The 14,192-nt window shown below is 38.2% G+C and overlaps 2 protein-coding genes across 3 annotated transcripts in view; both read right to left on the bottom strand.

Moving 5' to 3' along the window:
• The window catches only part of LOC110040535 (neurexin-4-like), a 25,290-nt gene extending 20,970 nt beyond the window's left edge, over nt 1-4,320 (bottom strand). The window contains exons 1-2 of the mRNA XM_089274828.1: nt 4,183-4,320; nt 234-487 (exon numbers count right to left, since the gene is read on the bottom strand). Coding sequence (XP_089130954.1) covers nt 234-487; nt 4,183-4,279 — 351 coding nt within the window. The 5' untranslated portion in view covers nt 4,280-4,320. The remainder of the gene's footprint in view (nt 1-233; nt 488-4,182) is intronic.
• Nucleotides 4,321-4,510: 190 nt separating this feature from the next.
• LOC110040537 (contactin-associated protein-like 2) lies at nt 4,511-13,882 on the bottom strand. Of its 2 annotated transcripts, none has more exons than XM_089274830.1 (4): nt 13,691-13,882; nt 7,924-8,177; nt 7,542-7,656; nt 4,511-7,152 (listed from the first exon to the last, which is right to left on the bottom strand). In XM_089274830.1, exons 1-4 carry the CDS (start codon nt 13,785-13,787, stop codon nt 6,530-6,532), a joined length of 1,089 nt encoding a protein of 362 aa, XP_089130956.1. In that variant the 5' UTR covers nt 13,788-13,882; the 3' UTR covers nt 4,511-6,529. The 2 variants fall into 2 exon arrangements, with proteins under 2 accessions (XP_089130956.1, XP_089130955.1); XM_089274829.1 differs by lacking the exon at nt 13,691-13,882 and adding an exon at nt 10,320-10,423.
• Between the last annotated feature and the right edge of the window lie 310 nt (nt 13,883-14,192).

Below are 14,192 nucleotides of genomic sequence, written 5' to 3'. Positions count from 1 at the left end.
ACTATGTTTATTCTTTGAACTGATAGCTGCCTCTACTATTGATTTGATTTTGACTAATAGGTGATATCAAGTGATTAAAATGTTTGCACTGTTCACACTGGATAAAAATTTCCTTTTTAACTTTAAAATGTGAAAGTGGAAATCCGCAATGCCTGAATAACACATCTAATATAGCTACAATGACTAAACAAAACTAAGCTGTTAAAAAATAGCTGAGCCATGAAAATATTTACCTCGATAGCTAGAAAGGTAAAAGTTGACTTTTCTTCAAGGACGATCAAGTGATCTTCATCGGTGGCGCTGTTCAATTCACATCTGTATTTCCCGCCGTGTGAAGGTCCGAAATTAATGGAAACACAGTTAGGTTCCATATAACACAATACTCGGCAGCTCCCTTCGTTAATGACCTCTGCACTTCTGATGACATGATCCTTCATTACCTTGTTCTCTATTGGTTCCTTGAACTCGATGATACGGTATTCGTCATCTGTGAATGACGCAGAGAAAATTTGTACGAAAACGTTCACCATGTAGTAATCAAGTAAACTTATAACTTCAGTAAGAAAGATTTAAGTCCATATTAGTCGAAATATTTCCGAATTAGCAAAATTCTCAGCGAGCTACGACTCGCTTCAACGTTGACCGTTGAGGAAGAAGTCAAGGCATTAAGTCAAGTTACGTTTTATGTATGTAAGCTCAATTAAATGTGGCTGTTGGCAATAAAGAGATCATCAAATTCTCAAGTGTCTTCTGTGAGCAGTGAGTTTTCCCGGTTCAGCCTGGTGCTAGACTGTGAAAGAAGTGTCAGTTTCCCCCTGCAGCAGCTTTAAACAGTTTCCATCCAAACACTCGCGTTACCATCGACCAAACGTCGTAATCGACAAAAGAAATAGACGTCATTAACTGTTGACAGGAACACCTTTAAACACAGCAGGAGTTATCACAAAGAAAGAATGAATATTTTCCTCAGTATATAGTCTTCACTTTATTTTGACTTCAATTGCAGTAGCAGGTGATGTTTGAAAGAGTGTTCATGTCTCACTGTAGCAGTTAAATCGCAAACATTAAGCATTTTTGAAATTATAAATCAAGGACGGACTTCTTACAGTTTTTAATTTCATAGTCCATGACAAGGAAATATTTCTTCTTTCCTTTGCCCCAAACTGAACAGAAAAGAATGCAAAGCCATTACTATACATACACGCCGATATTTGCAAATTTGCTCCAGGCTACAAATGTTAAATATAACCTTAGCTGTTTTAAGAAGTTTGATTAAGACTTGCAAGAAAATATTAACAACAGAATTCCGGCTCTTGTTGAAAATTATGTCCTTTCTCCCTAAACCTTTTAAGCCGTTTACAATTGCAATGTAGGTTTTCTTTTTGCAATGAAGGAATTCAAATTTTATTGCACTCATATGTATGCAGACTGAATAACGTGAATCTACAGTCTGGCGCAAACGATTATACCATAATTAATGTACATAAATATCAGGCAATTGACAAATGACAGGAAAACAACATGACATTGATTGTTAAAGAAACTTAACATATTGACTTTTCTGAGTGGGTAATGTCGTCGGTGCTGCGGAAATCTTTGGTAAAATTAGAGCATACGATAATGGTTATAAATAAAATATAAAGCTCGGAAGAAAAACATCCTTGTTTTGTTTTATAACTGCTCACAATTAGCCTCGAACGCGAACAAAAGATGATAGGTTTTTAAATTGGGCGAGTGACTGCAGAACCAATAGAAACGAGTCGGTTCAGTTGTTTAACCACTCTGTGTGAGAGTAAAACAAACGATGCACAAACGTGGAGACCCAAAATAAATTTTGTTACTTGTTAACCTCGTTGGGGTTTGATGACCAGTCCCTGGAAAAATTGTCATTGAATTATGCATAAAACTTTATTTCAAGAGAAAAAAGTAAGTCAGGTCAGTGAAAAGCATTTATATATGCCGGGTCCGTTAGACTGAAGCGGTGAATATTTGCATCTGTGTTCATTACTCTTTTGAATTCATTATTTCATTTTTTACTTTTAGAACACGCGAGCGGTATCAAGCTGTTTTTAGTTGTGAAATATCTTGGAAGCAGATGACTGTCTCGATAATCCTCGAAACTTTATGTTATGCTAAGGGTATTTCATTCCAGTTTTTAATGTCTTTCCAGCAAACCTGTCATACAGTAGGCTCGATTTCCGCCGCTTTCTCGAGTCCAGTCTACGTTCCTCCCCGAGAAGGAAGGAAAGGGGAGGAACGCGGGCTCCTTTCCCGAACAGCGGCTGGTAATCGAGCCTAGTCATACAGCGTCCATTTTACATAGACAACGGTGTTGTTAGAACAGCCTTCCTTTATCGTTAGGGAAGGCAAGTACACCCGATCTGTCAAGCTGTTATCGTAAACGTTTTGAAGTTGATCTCCTGACCAGTTTTGTGAGTTAATCTGCTGACCAGTGGACTGCTAATTTTGCGGTAGCTTGAGCTTTCGCTTTCATCGATAAATATAGCAAATGGCTGACATGCGCAATCCTTTTAGTAAGCCTAAATATCATTCACAATGTAAACTTTAAATACAAGCACTTTAAAATGTGTCGCTTCCCTTTTTTAAATCCAAGTTATAGTTTAACAGAAACTCCTAATTTTACTAATTTAAAACTTTTCAAGGTTAAACTTTCTTTGGTTGATTTAAAAATCAACTGAGACTGATCATAAGTTAAGATATCTCGCTGCAGGCGCCTTTTGTGTCACGGTCTAGTTAAAAACGACAGTGAAAAACTTTAATGTATAGCGTTGTCCATTCAGGCAATTCCATAGCACTTGAACTTCCCCAGTGTATGGTAGCCGCGTTCATTAAAGTCCTCTTGAACAGCATGACTCGTATCTCCTCAGCTCTTTAACTGGAGGATGTGTCAGTGAGGAGGCCACTGTCTTTACCCTATATTTCATCATTGGCATCACAGTTGCAAGGTCGTTCTGGCTTTGCACATGAGCTGCTCATCCTGCATGCGCACTTGTCACTGCCGGGTTCTGCTCCACCCCAACACGTCATTTTAGCACAATCACGTGAGACCCGCCAGGCATGATTGAGGAGCACTTTTCAGAAAGGAAAACAACGCTCGCGGAATTATGAGATAGAGAGTGACAAATGAACTCAAAGGAAAAATTCGAATAATTGATGAGCTAAACAGATTTTAAAATTTCGGACGATTTTCATTTCGGACAAAGAAGCTTGCGAAATTTTCAAGCGTCGGAAATTTCAAGCCTCTGAAATATTCGGTAGTGTATCAGCTCTCATAACCTGCTTTTGTTTGGTATCGTAAGCAGCTTCTATTGCTTTTAAGTCTAAGTCATTGTTTCAATTGTTTAGTCTTTTGTTTTTGGCTAGGTTAGCGAGTCAATCATATTATACGTTACTAGAATTGCTACATCACCCGAAATATTTGTAGCACTGTATAAAACTTTTAATAGCTGCAAAGCCGCGCTCTAGTTTCCTTTACTTAACGGCTTGAGAGAATATTTTTTTATTTTCTGTCGGTGTATGTGAGAGTGCAGTATAAAATATTATTTTCACAGATGTGGTTTCAGGCTAAAACGCGTTTTGTAGGTGTAAATTTTTGTTGGCTATGTTTCAGCAAAGTGTCCGAAATTTTTGTTCAAAAAAAGTGAGATATAGTGTCCGAAAATTAAACGTCCGAAATTTTTCTACAGGTAATGTACTCAGTCAAAGCGTTTAAAATTTGTATGAGCTGTAAGTTAAAAGAAGAATGCTTCAGCAAACTTCAACGTGCTTTAACGTGAGTTGGTAAAGCAGATTTAAGCCAGGAATTTTATGTCAATTTTGAATTAAGTTCTATATGTCATGTTAATTGAGCAAGAAAGCATTTGTAACTTTTGGCAGTATCTCTGAACGAAACGACAGCAAAAGGTTCAAGTGTCGCTGTTTGCTCAACTTCGTCTTTCCTGCACCGTAGGAATGTTTCCTCTTCGTCAGTTTTATTACTAATACTTGTTCAATTAACGAACAAGTTTCCTATCAAGGAATGAAGTAATCAACGGAACTCATGCCAATTGCAGGACAAATTTCATGTAGTAAAGAGCGTTAATGCCCGCGCAATGTTAAATAACTTGGAAAAACAATTCAGCAGATTCACAAACCGTTTAGTAACTCAAAAGTTACACTTACCTGTGCAATCAGGACCAAGTGCGAATATGCTTCCAAATGCAATGAGAAAGATGAAAGACACTACAATTGCACGTTTAAAACAACTGGAACGAGCCATTTTCTGCCCACCGTTTGACTATGCAGTTGACTCATACCATATGTAAAACGCCCGATGCAAAGATTCCACTTTTGACAGGAACAGCTCACATTTCAGCAGGTGTTTACAAAAAAATCGTAATGGATTTTATTCGGTTACGAAACCCGAGAGATTTCTAGTAGATGACATTTCAATTTCCACGCCAATTAACTGGAATACGACTCATTTAGATATGACGAGCACAGCGAAAAGTTAAGAATTAAGATGCCTAGCAAAAGATACCATTTCTTTTTAATATTTCTCCGAGAAAGGTACAGCCTTTATTCATTTATAATAACACTACTATTCGCTTTACTCAGGAATTTAATATCTGGAATCTACAAGGGAGGTTTAGACGTTATAATAAAATGTTATTTACCCGTGTGGAATGAATAAATATTACCGTAAACAGGATTAAAAGGAATTGAAAAAATACACAACCCATGAGCGAATAATATCCCTTCTAATCATTTCAATCATTTCTTGGCCATAATGCCCATCGGAGACACCAGAATATCGAATTTACAAATACTACACGGTAACCTCTTAAGGAAGAAAACTGCAAACTATATTTTATTTATATTTTCCTTGATAACCTAAAGAGGTAAAGGAAACAGCGGGATAGGTTTACACGCAAGCTACGCAATAAATAAAGGTACCTGTATCCAATTGATTGACTGATGTCAATCTTTAAGCGACAGTCATAAATTATAAAACAACTATTTGGTCTATAGCGGCTAAGAGGTTTACCTCTCGTTAACAAACACCAATAAACGTGACGAGGAAAGTGTTTTACTTCCAACGTTCTAACAACGGCCAAGTCTCTCTAAAACGGTAAAGAGGAGTTTTGGAGTTTAACGAGATGTCTCTGAATGCTAATGTGTTGTTTATTGTTGTAACGAGTTTCAGAGCTTGAACGATTTTATAGCCTATGTATTTAGATGGGGCATGTGAAAACTCGTATTTCGCTTTGGACAGTTTAGCGCGCAGTCGCTTTGTCATTATAGCTCTCTTAAATTATTATCAGCCGCAGTTTGCCTTCTCCTTTCTGACTTCGTTGCGGATAAGCTATTCAATCAGCTAGGATGCCATTTTTCTCCTTGACAAAAAGAGAAACTTCTGGTTTTGAGTGTTATACATTAAACAGACCGCAATAAGGTCTTGGCCTTTAACACTGGTGGCTCCTTAGGCGAAATCGGAGACTTGGGTAGTAGCATTTTTAATTGCGTCGCACTAGCGATGATGACCGCGGCTAAAACGAAGTCAGAAGTAAACAGTGTGCATAATGAGTGTAAAGTAAAGAACGGATCAATGTTGGCAATTTATAGTGAGCACGTTCACGCAAGCCTGACAACACTTAGGGTTTGACTTGATCTGAGGTTAACATCTCTGCGTTACAGTCGCGATGCCCCGCTATACACTTTAAAAAAACGTACTCGATTCGAACTAACTAAGAGCGATGCAGTTCAAGTGTAGAACAGTGCAGAAGGTGTAAAACAAGTGTAAATTACCACGAAGATTTTCGAGGTTAGTACGGAGACACTCTAAGACTACGACCGTCATCCGAAGTATTCAAAGGCGGTCTGTGGTCACCTCGAAGCTTTCCGAAGATAAGCGAAGATAACTAGACTTTTTTCCGAACACTTTCGAGGAGCATCCAAACCACTCCGAGTATATACGTATTTATGAACATCACCCGAATCTTTTCTGAAAATCACCCGAACACTTCTGACGATCGCCGCACAATTCCGAAGGGTTCTGAAGATCATCAGACGATTAAGGAAGATCATTCGAAGATTGTCGAAGATTCTTCAACAGTTTTGGAGATTAATTGCGAATGTTTCGGTACTTTTCGAAGATATTTGGTAAAGCAAGGACACTACAGCCCGCCTATGTAAACAATTCATATTACGTCACAGTTAAAAGACCTTTAAGGGTCTCTTTTCAAGTATATTATTAAAAAGTAATCACATAATTATTCTCGCACAATGTGGAATGAATAAGCACTTGCAAATGTTTTAAGGACTAATATGCAAACGTGTCAGCCCCCCAAAATTTTATGCCGTCACAAACACCAAATTTTACTTATTTAGAACTTTCCTAGTTAATCGTCCGGTGACTTTTTTTCAAAACAGCAAAGATTTTCCCAATTTAAGAAGCTAGCTGACCATTTGGGAGCAAAGGCACTGAGAAAGAAGCTGGATGAAAAACATAATGGAATTCTGTTTACAATCAGGCAATTCCATAGCACTTGAACTTTCCCAATGTATGGTAGCCTTTCTCGCGGCCGCCGTCAGTATCTCCAAACCTCAGCTGTTTAACTGGAAGATGGGTCTTGTCAGTGAGGAGACCGCTGTCCTCTCGCCACTTATTGTCGTTGTTATCACAGTTACAAACAAGGCCGGTGCGTGCGCAGGAATTATTCATCCCGGATGCGCAAATCTGTTCTCCGTTACCAGGTGATGCTCCGCCCCAGTACTTCATATTATTGCCATCGCGTGACACCCACCATCCGATTACTTTGTTTGTTTGGTTGTTAAACAGTTTAGACTTTCGGCATGCATACTTGATGAACTGTTCACAGCGTGCGGAAACGGTAGTGAGCTTTGCCAGCTGAAGAAGACTTGCTCCTGTGTAGTTAATGTCACGTTTGTAACAACCGTGACGTTTACATCCATCCACCAGCGTTCTGTTTTCACTGTCGTGACTTATGACGGTCACGCCAACTCTTTTCTTGTCAGTCATATCACAGGCGACGTTATAAGGTGGCATGTCTCCTTCACCATCTGGATCAATGACGTAAGTACCATTTTCCACTGTAGGGTCAAGCTTCTTTAAGTCGCTGCAAGACTTTGCTAAGAACGAGAAAGAAATTTACGTTTTACCAAGAGACCACAAAAAGGTCTGACAAACAATTCGAGGGTCGTAATAGTTTTTGATAATATTTTATACTCACAAATAACCTTGATAAAGTAGGCACGATAATTTTAGAGCGATGAAAACAGCTTTTACAACTTGAGGTTATAATTGTAACTGAGTAGCATTTATGGTCACCATGATTCTTAAAGACTTTGAATCTTAGCGTAAGCTTTATATCTGAAATAAAATAATGGAATACTCATGTATTACATAACTGTTAACCATTCGCTTTGCATTAGGATGAAATATGGATTTTAAACGTCAACACAAAACTCGACATGTTTCATGTTAGACCAGGAATAGAACACGGCGCACTGTAATTTACCTGGACGACAGTTCGTTCCTGGGAATCCAGTGCGACAGATGCAACGAAAACCTTTACTGGTGAATCCAACTTGACAAGTACCTCCATTTAAACACGGACTGGTACTACAGGGATTCTGTTAAAAGAGCACAGTAAAACAATCCTAATTGGTAAGTCAATGTCTGAATATAATTAATTTCGAAAGAAATAAAGGTCCGGGCGACTTCACATAGCCATCAAGCTCCCCGCTCCCTTTTTATCAAATAGTCTACCAGCCATTTAAGACTTGATTATCATGTTTGGTTTCTTCACGATTTCCAGCCTTTCACCCTGGACGAAATTCCGCAGCGGTAATCCGCTTTTTTGAATGCAAAAAATATCACTCAGGCGTGAAACTATTTACCTCGATAGCTAGGAAGGTGAAAGCTGGCTTTTCCTCAAGGACGGTCAAGTCGTCTTCATCGGTGGCGCTATTCAATTCACATCTGTATTTCCCGCCGTGAGAAGGTCCGAAATTAATGGACACACAGTTGGGTTCCATATAACACATCACTCGGCAGCTCCCTTCATTAATGACCTCTGCACTTCTGATCACGTGATCCTTCATTACCTTGTTCTCTATTGGTTCCTTGAACTCGATGATACGGTATTCGTCATCTGTGAATGACGCAAAGAAAATTTTGCCAATTAATATAGTGGCTTGTTATTTGTACGAAAACGTTCACCATGTAGTAATCAAGTAAACTTATAACTTCAGTAAGAAAGATTTAAGTCCATATTAGTCGAAATATTTCCGAATTAGCAAAATTCTCAGCAAGCTACGACGCGCTTCAACGTTAACCGTTTAAGAAGAAATCAAGGCATTAAGTCAAGTTACGTTTTATGTATGTAAGCTCAATTAAATGTGGCTTTGGCAATAAAGAGATCATCAAAATTCTAAAGTGTCTTCGATGAGCAGTGAGTTTTCCCGGTTCAGCTTGGTGCTAGACTTTGAAAGAAGTGTCAGTTTCCCCCAGCAGCAGTTTTAAACAGTTTCCATCCAAATACTCGCGTTACCATCGACCAAACGTCGTAATCGACAAAAGAAATAAACCACATTACCTGTTGACAGGAACGCCTTTAAACACAGCAGGAGTTATCACAAAGAAAGAATGAATATTTTGCTCGGTTTATAGTCTTCACTTTATTTTGACTTCAATTGCAGTAGCAGGTGATGTTTAAAAGAGTGTTCATGTCTCACTGTAGCAGTTAAATCGCTAGCATTAAGCATTTTTGAATTTATAAATCAAGGACAGACTTCTTACAGTTTTTAATTTCATGGTTCATGACAAGGAAGTATTTCTTCTTTCCTTCGCCCGAAGCTGAATTAACAGAAAAGAATACTCAGCCATTACTATGGATACACGCCGATATTGGCAAATTTGCTCCAGCCGCTACAAATCTTAAATGCAACCTTCGCTGAGTTTAATAGTTTGATAAAGACTTGCAAGAGAATATTAGCAACTGAATTCTGGCTCTAGCTTGTTGAAAATTATGTCCTTTGTCTCCAAACATCTTTAAGCCGTTTACAATTGCAATGTAGGTTATTGCATTGTAGGAGTTATCACAAAGAAAGAATGCAACGAAAGAATATCCCAGTTGTATTGTATTGTATTAAATTCTCCAGAATGTCAATGATCGAGTTCTTATGCCCATCGAAAGGCCATTAAAGAGCGATAAGTTTCGAATATAACTGCTTGTGACGTTTGTACACCAAATGTTAATGTTGGTCAAAATGTAGCTGCCCTGTTAAATGTTCTTTGATCTGTTGTAAAGATTATCCGATCAGCGAGTAGTTTGTCAAAAAGACGGAGATGAAAAGAGGTTTAGGCTCATTTATATACCTTAAGCGAGGAGAAAGTTCCAGAACATTTTTCCCAGTTGTGATATGTACCATAAAAGAGCCTGCTTGACTAGATCGACTTCTGTGGCATTTGCATTCCAATTTTGTGTAATTTTGTAGTCGGTGTTCACTCCATAATATCAGTTCGTAATGTTCCCTAGCTGAAAAACTCGTGATAAAAGAAGAGTGTTTCTGTGCTGAAAACTTAAATCCAATACCTCTAAACTACTGGGCCGAAACAGAAAAACCATTTTGAGAGAATTTCAACACCAGAAAGCTTTCATAACATTTCTCCAAAAACGTTTATTTCCGCTGCGACCAAAACATCTTGAATAAAAATCGAGTGAAGGTAACTAAATTTTTTAGGCTCTAAACCAAAAGCAAGTACAACCATTTTATTCATTCCAAAAATTTAAGTGATAGCAGCACAATTGCAATTTTCCAATTCGTATCTTGTTAATCGAAATAGTGCGAGTTAAACGTTATTTTCTCATTGCTCCACAAAACGCAATATAAGTGCTGTGACAGTCACCACGAATCACTCTCGTACTTTTCAATCGATAACCAAGTAGTGGGGAATTGAAATGCCCGTTAACTGAGAACTTTAGAGGAGGTGCAAAACTAAAAAGGACCCTCCGATATAAATGCCTTTGTCTTACTCTCAAAGAAGTTTACATCCCAACAGCGAAAAACTCACCCGAAGCAACCCAAACCAAAATATAAGTAGTTCCTAACTAGTGGCAAAGTCTCTGTCTCCATACACTAATAAGAGAGCAATGACTCCCCAATAAGCAACAACTATGAGTAATGTCCGCCTCATGGAACCCTGATACTAGGACTTGAACTGTTCCTTCAAATACAAAGATTGAGATAAACTTAACGTCCTCTGCTATCTACCGCTATGGCATTATACTCACCACTGTAAGTAGAACCGAATGGAAACATGATTCCAAATAATATGCAAAGGGTAGCGGCAACAGTGGCAGGTCCACTCTCAAAACCGGCCGAACTTGCCATTATCCTGGCGGGCACCGTTTGACCAGAAGTAGAATATTTTGCACAGTTTATAGTCTTCACTTTATTTTGACTTCAATTGCAGTAGCAGGTGATGTTTGAAAGAGTGTTAATGTCTCACTATAGCAGTTAAATCACTAGCATTAAACATTTTCGAACTTATAAATCAAGGACGGACTTCTTATAGTTTTTAATTTCATGGTTCATGACAAAGAAATATTTCTTCTTTCCTTTACGTGAAACTAAACAGAAAAGAATGCAAAGACATTACCACGCATACACGCCGATATTTGCAAATTTGCTCCAGGCTACAAATGTTTAATACAACCTTGGCTGTTTTAAAAAGTTCGATTAAGACTTGCAAGAGAATACGAACAACCGAATTCTGGCTCTTGTTGAAAATTATGTCCTTTCTCCGTAAAACTTTTAAGCCGTTTACAATTGCAATGTAGGTTTTCTTTTTGTAATGAGAGAATTCAAATTTTATTGCACTCATATGTATGCAGGCTGAATAACGTGAATCTACGGTCTGGCGCAAACGATTATACCATAATTAATGTACATAATTATCCGGTAATTGACAAATGACAACAAAACAACCTGACGTTAATTATTAAGGAAACTTAACATATTGACTTTTCTGAGTGGGTAATGTCGTCGGTGCTGCGGAAATCTTTGGTAAAATTAGAGCATACGATAATGGTTATAAATAAAATATAAAGCTCGGAAGAAAAACATCCTTGTTTTGTTTTATAACTGCTCACAGTGAGCCTCGAACGCGAACAAAAGATGATAGGATTTTAAATTGGGCGAGCGACTGCAGAACCAATAGAAACGAGTCGGTTCAGTTGTTTAACCACTCTGTGTGAGAGTAAAACAAACGATGCACAAACGTGGAGACCCAAAATAAATTTTGTCACTTGTTAACATCTTCGGAGTTTCATTATCAGTCCCTGGAAAAATTGTCATTGAAATATGCATAAAACTTTATTTCAAAAGAAAAAAGTAAGTCAGGTCAGTGAAAAGCATTTATATATGGCGAGTCCGTTAGACTGAAGCAGTGAATATTTGCACCTGTGTTCATTACTATTTTGAATTCATTTATTTTATTTTTTATTTTTAGAACACGCGAGCAGTATCAAGCTGTTTTTAGTTGTGAAATATCTTCGAAACAGATGACTGTCTCGGTAATCCTCGAAACTTTATGTTATGCCAGGGGTATTTCATTCCAGTTTTTAATGTCTTTCCAGCAAACCTGTCATACAGTAGGCTCGATTTCCGCCGCTTTCTCGAGTCCAGTCTTCGTTCCTCCCCGGGAAGGAAGGAATGGGGAGGAACGCGGGCTCCTTTCCCGAACAGCGGCTGGTAATCGAGCCTAGTCGTACAGCGTCCATTTTATATAGACAACGGTGTTGTTAGACCAGCCTTCCTTTATGGTTAGGGAAGGCAAGCACACCCGACCAGTCAAGCTGTTATCGTAAACTTTTTGACGTTAATCCACTGACCAGTTTTGTGAGTTAATCTGCTGACCAGTGGACAGCTAATTTTGCGGTCGCTCGAGCTTTCGCTTTCATCGATAAATATAGCAAATGGCTGATATGCGCAATCCTTTTAGTAAGCCTAAATATCATTCACAATGTAAACTTTAAATACAAGCACTTTAAAATGCGTCGCTTCCCTTTTTTAAATCCAAGTTATAGTTTAACAGAAACTCCTAATTTTACTAATTTAAAACTCTTCAAGCTTAAAGTTTCTTTGGTTGATTTAAAAATCAGCTGAGACTGATCCTAGGTTAAGATATCTCGCTGCAGGCGCCTTTTGTGTCACGGTCTAGTTAAAAACGACAGTGAAAAGCTGTATAGCGCTGTCCATTCAATGCAATTCCATAGCACTTGAACTTCCCCAGTGTATGGTAGCCGCGTTCATTAAAGTCCTCTTGAACAGCATGACTCGTATCTCCTCAGCTCTTTAACTGGAGGATGTGTCAGTGAGGAGGCCACTGTATTTACGCTATATTTCATCATTGGCATCACAGTTGCAAGGTCGTTCTGGCTTTGCACATGAGCTGCTCATCCTGCATGCGCACTTGTCACTGCCGGGTTCTGCTCCACCCCAGCACGTCATTTTAGCAGAATCACGTGACACCCGCCAGGCATAATTGAGGAGCACTTTTCAGAAAGGAAAATAAAGCTCGCGGAATTGTGAGGTAGAGAGTGGCAAATTAACTCAAAGGAAAAATTCGAATAATTGATGAGCTAAACAGATTTAAAAATTTCGGACGATTTTCATTTGGGACAAAAAAGCTTGCGAAATTTGAAGCGTCTGAAATTTCAAGCCTCTGAAATATTCGGTAGTGTAGTAGCTCTCATAACCTGCTTTTGTTTGGTATTGTAAGCAGCTTCTGTTGCTTTTAAGTCATTGTCTAAGTCATTGTTTCAATTGTTTGGTCTTTTGTTTTTGGCTAGGTTAGTGAGCCAATCGTATTATACGTTACGAGAGTTGCTACATCACCCGAAATATTTGTAGCACTGTATAAAACTTTTAATAGCTGCAAAGCCGCGCTCTAGTTTCCTTTACTTAACGGCTTGAGAGAATATTTTTTTATTTTCTGTCGGTGTATCTATAAAACTCCTGAGAGTGCAGTATAAAATATTATTTTCACAGATGTGGTTTCAGGCTAAAACGCGTTTTGTAGGTGTAAATTTTTGTTGGCTATGTTTCAGCAAAGTGTCCGAAATTTTTGTTCAAAAAAAGTGAGATATAGTGTCCCAAAATTAAACGTCCGAAATTTTTCTACAGGTAATGTACTCAGTTAAAGCGTTTAAAATTTGTATGAGCTGTAAGTTAAAAGAAGAATGCTTCAGCATACTTCAACGTGCTTTAACGTGAGTTGGTAAAGCAGACTTAAGCCAGGAATTTTATGTCAATTTTGAATTAAGTTCTATATGTCATGTTAATTGAGCAATCGAGCATTTGTAACTTCTGCCAGTATCTGAACGAAACGACTGCAAAAGGTTCAAGTGTCGCTATGTTTGCTCAACTTCGTCTTTCTTGCACCGTAGGAATGTATCCTCTTCGTCAGTTTTATTACTAATACTTGTTCAATTAACGAACAAGTCTCCTATCGGGGGAGGAAGTAATCAACAGAACTGATGCCAATTGCAGGACAAATTTCATGAAGTAAACAGCGTTAATGCCCGCGCAATGTTAAATAACTTGGAAAAACAGTTCAGCAGATTCACAAACCGTTTAGTAACTCAAAAGTTATACTTACCTGTGCAATCAGAACCAAGTGCGAATATGCTTCCAAATGCAATGAGAAAGATGAAAGACACTACAATTGCACCTTTAAAACAACTGGAACGAGCCATCTTCTGCCCACCGTTTGACTACACAGTTGACTCATACCATATGTAAAACGCCTGATGCAAAGATTCCACGTTTGACAGGAACAGCTCACATTTCAGCAGGTATTTACAAAAAAATCGTAATAGATTTTATTCGGTTACGAAGCACGCAGAGATTTCTAATAGATGAAATTTCAATTTCCACGCCAATTAACTGGAATACGACTCATTTAGATATGACGAGCACAGCGAAAAGTTAAGAATTAAGATGCGTAGCAAAGGATACCATTTATTTTTAATATTTCTCCGAGAAAGGTACAGCCCTTATTCATTTATAATAACATTACTATTCGCTTTACTCAGGAATTTAATATCTGGAATCTACAAGGGAGGTTTAGACGTTATAATAAAATGTTATTTACCCGTGTG

The sequence above is a fragment of the Orbicella faveolata genome, unplaced genomic scaffold (assembly GCF_042242905.1).
Source record: "Orbicella faveolata isolate gen_17 unplaced genomic scaffold, um_ofav_v1 contig_36, whole genome shotgun sequence".
In the NCBI taxonomy this organism is placed as follows: domain Eukaryota; kingdom Metazoa; phylum Cnidaria; class Anthozoa; order Scleractinia; family Merulinidae; genus Orbicella; species Orbicella faveolata.
The sequence above is the reverse complement of the archived record's forward strand: the minus strand, read 5'-3'. Positions and strand labels throughout refer to the sequence as shown.

Excerpts from the sequence above, each read along its gene's own strand:
- LOC110040537 (XM_089274829.1), bottom strand. The coding sequence starts at position 10,419 with ATGGCAAGTTCGGCCGGTTTTGAGAGTGGACCTGCCACTGTTGCCGCT. Across the intron at positions 7,657-7,923 it reads TCACCTTCCTAGCTATCGAG|AATCCCTGTAGTACCAGTCC; the intron begins GTAAATAGTTTC and ends CTCTTTTAACAG. Across the intron at positions 7,153-7,541 it reads AGGAACGAACTGTCGTCCAG|CAAAGTCTTGCAGCGACTTA; the intron begins GTAAATTACAGT and ends TCTCGTTCTTAG.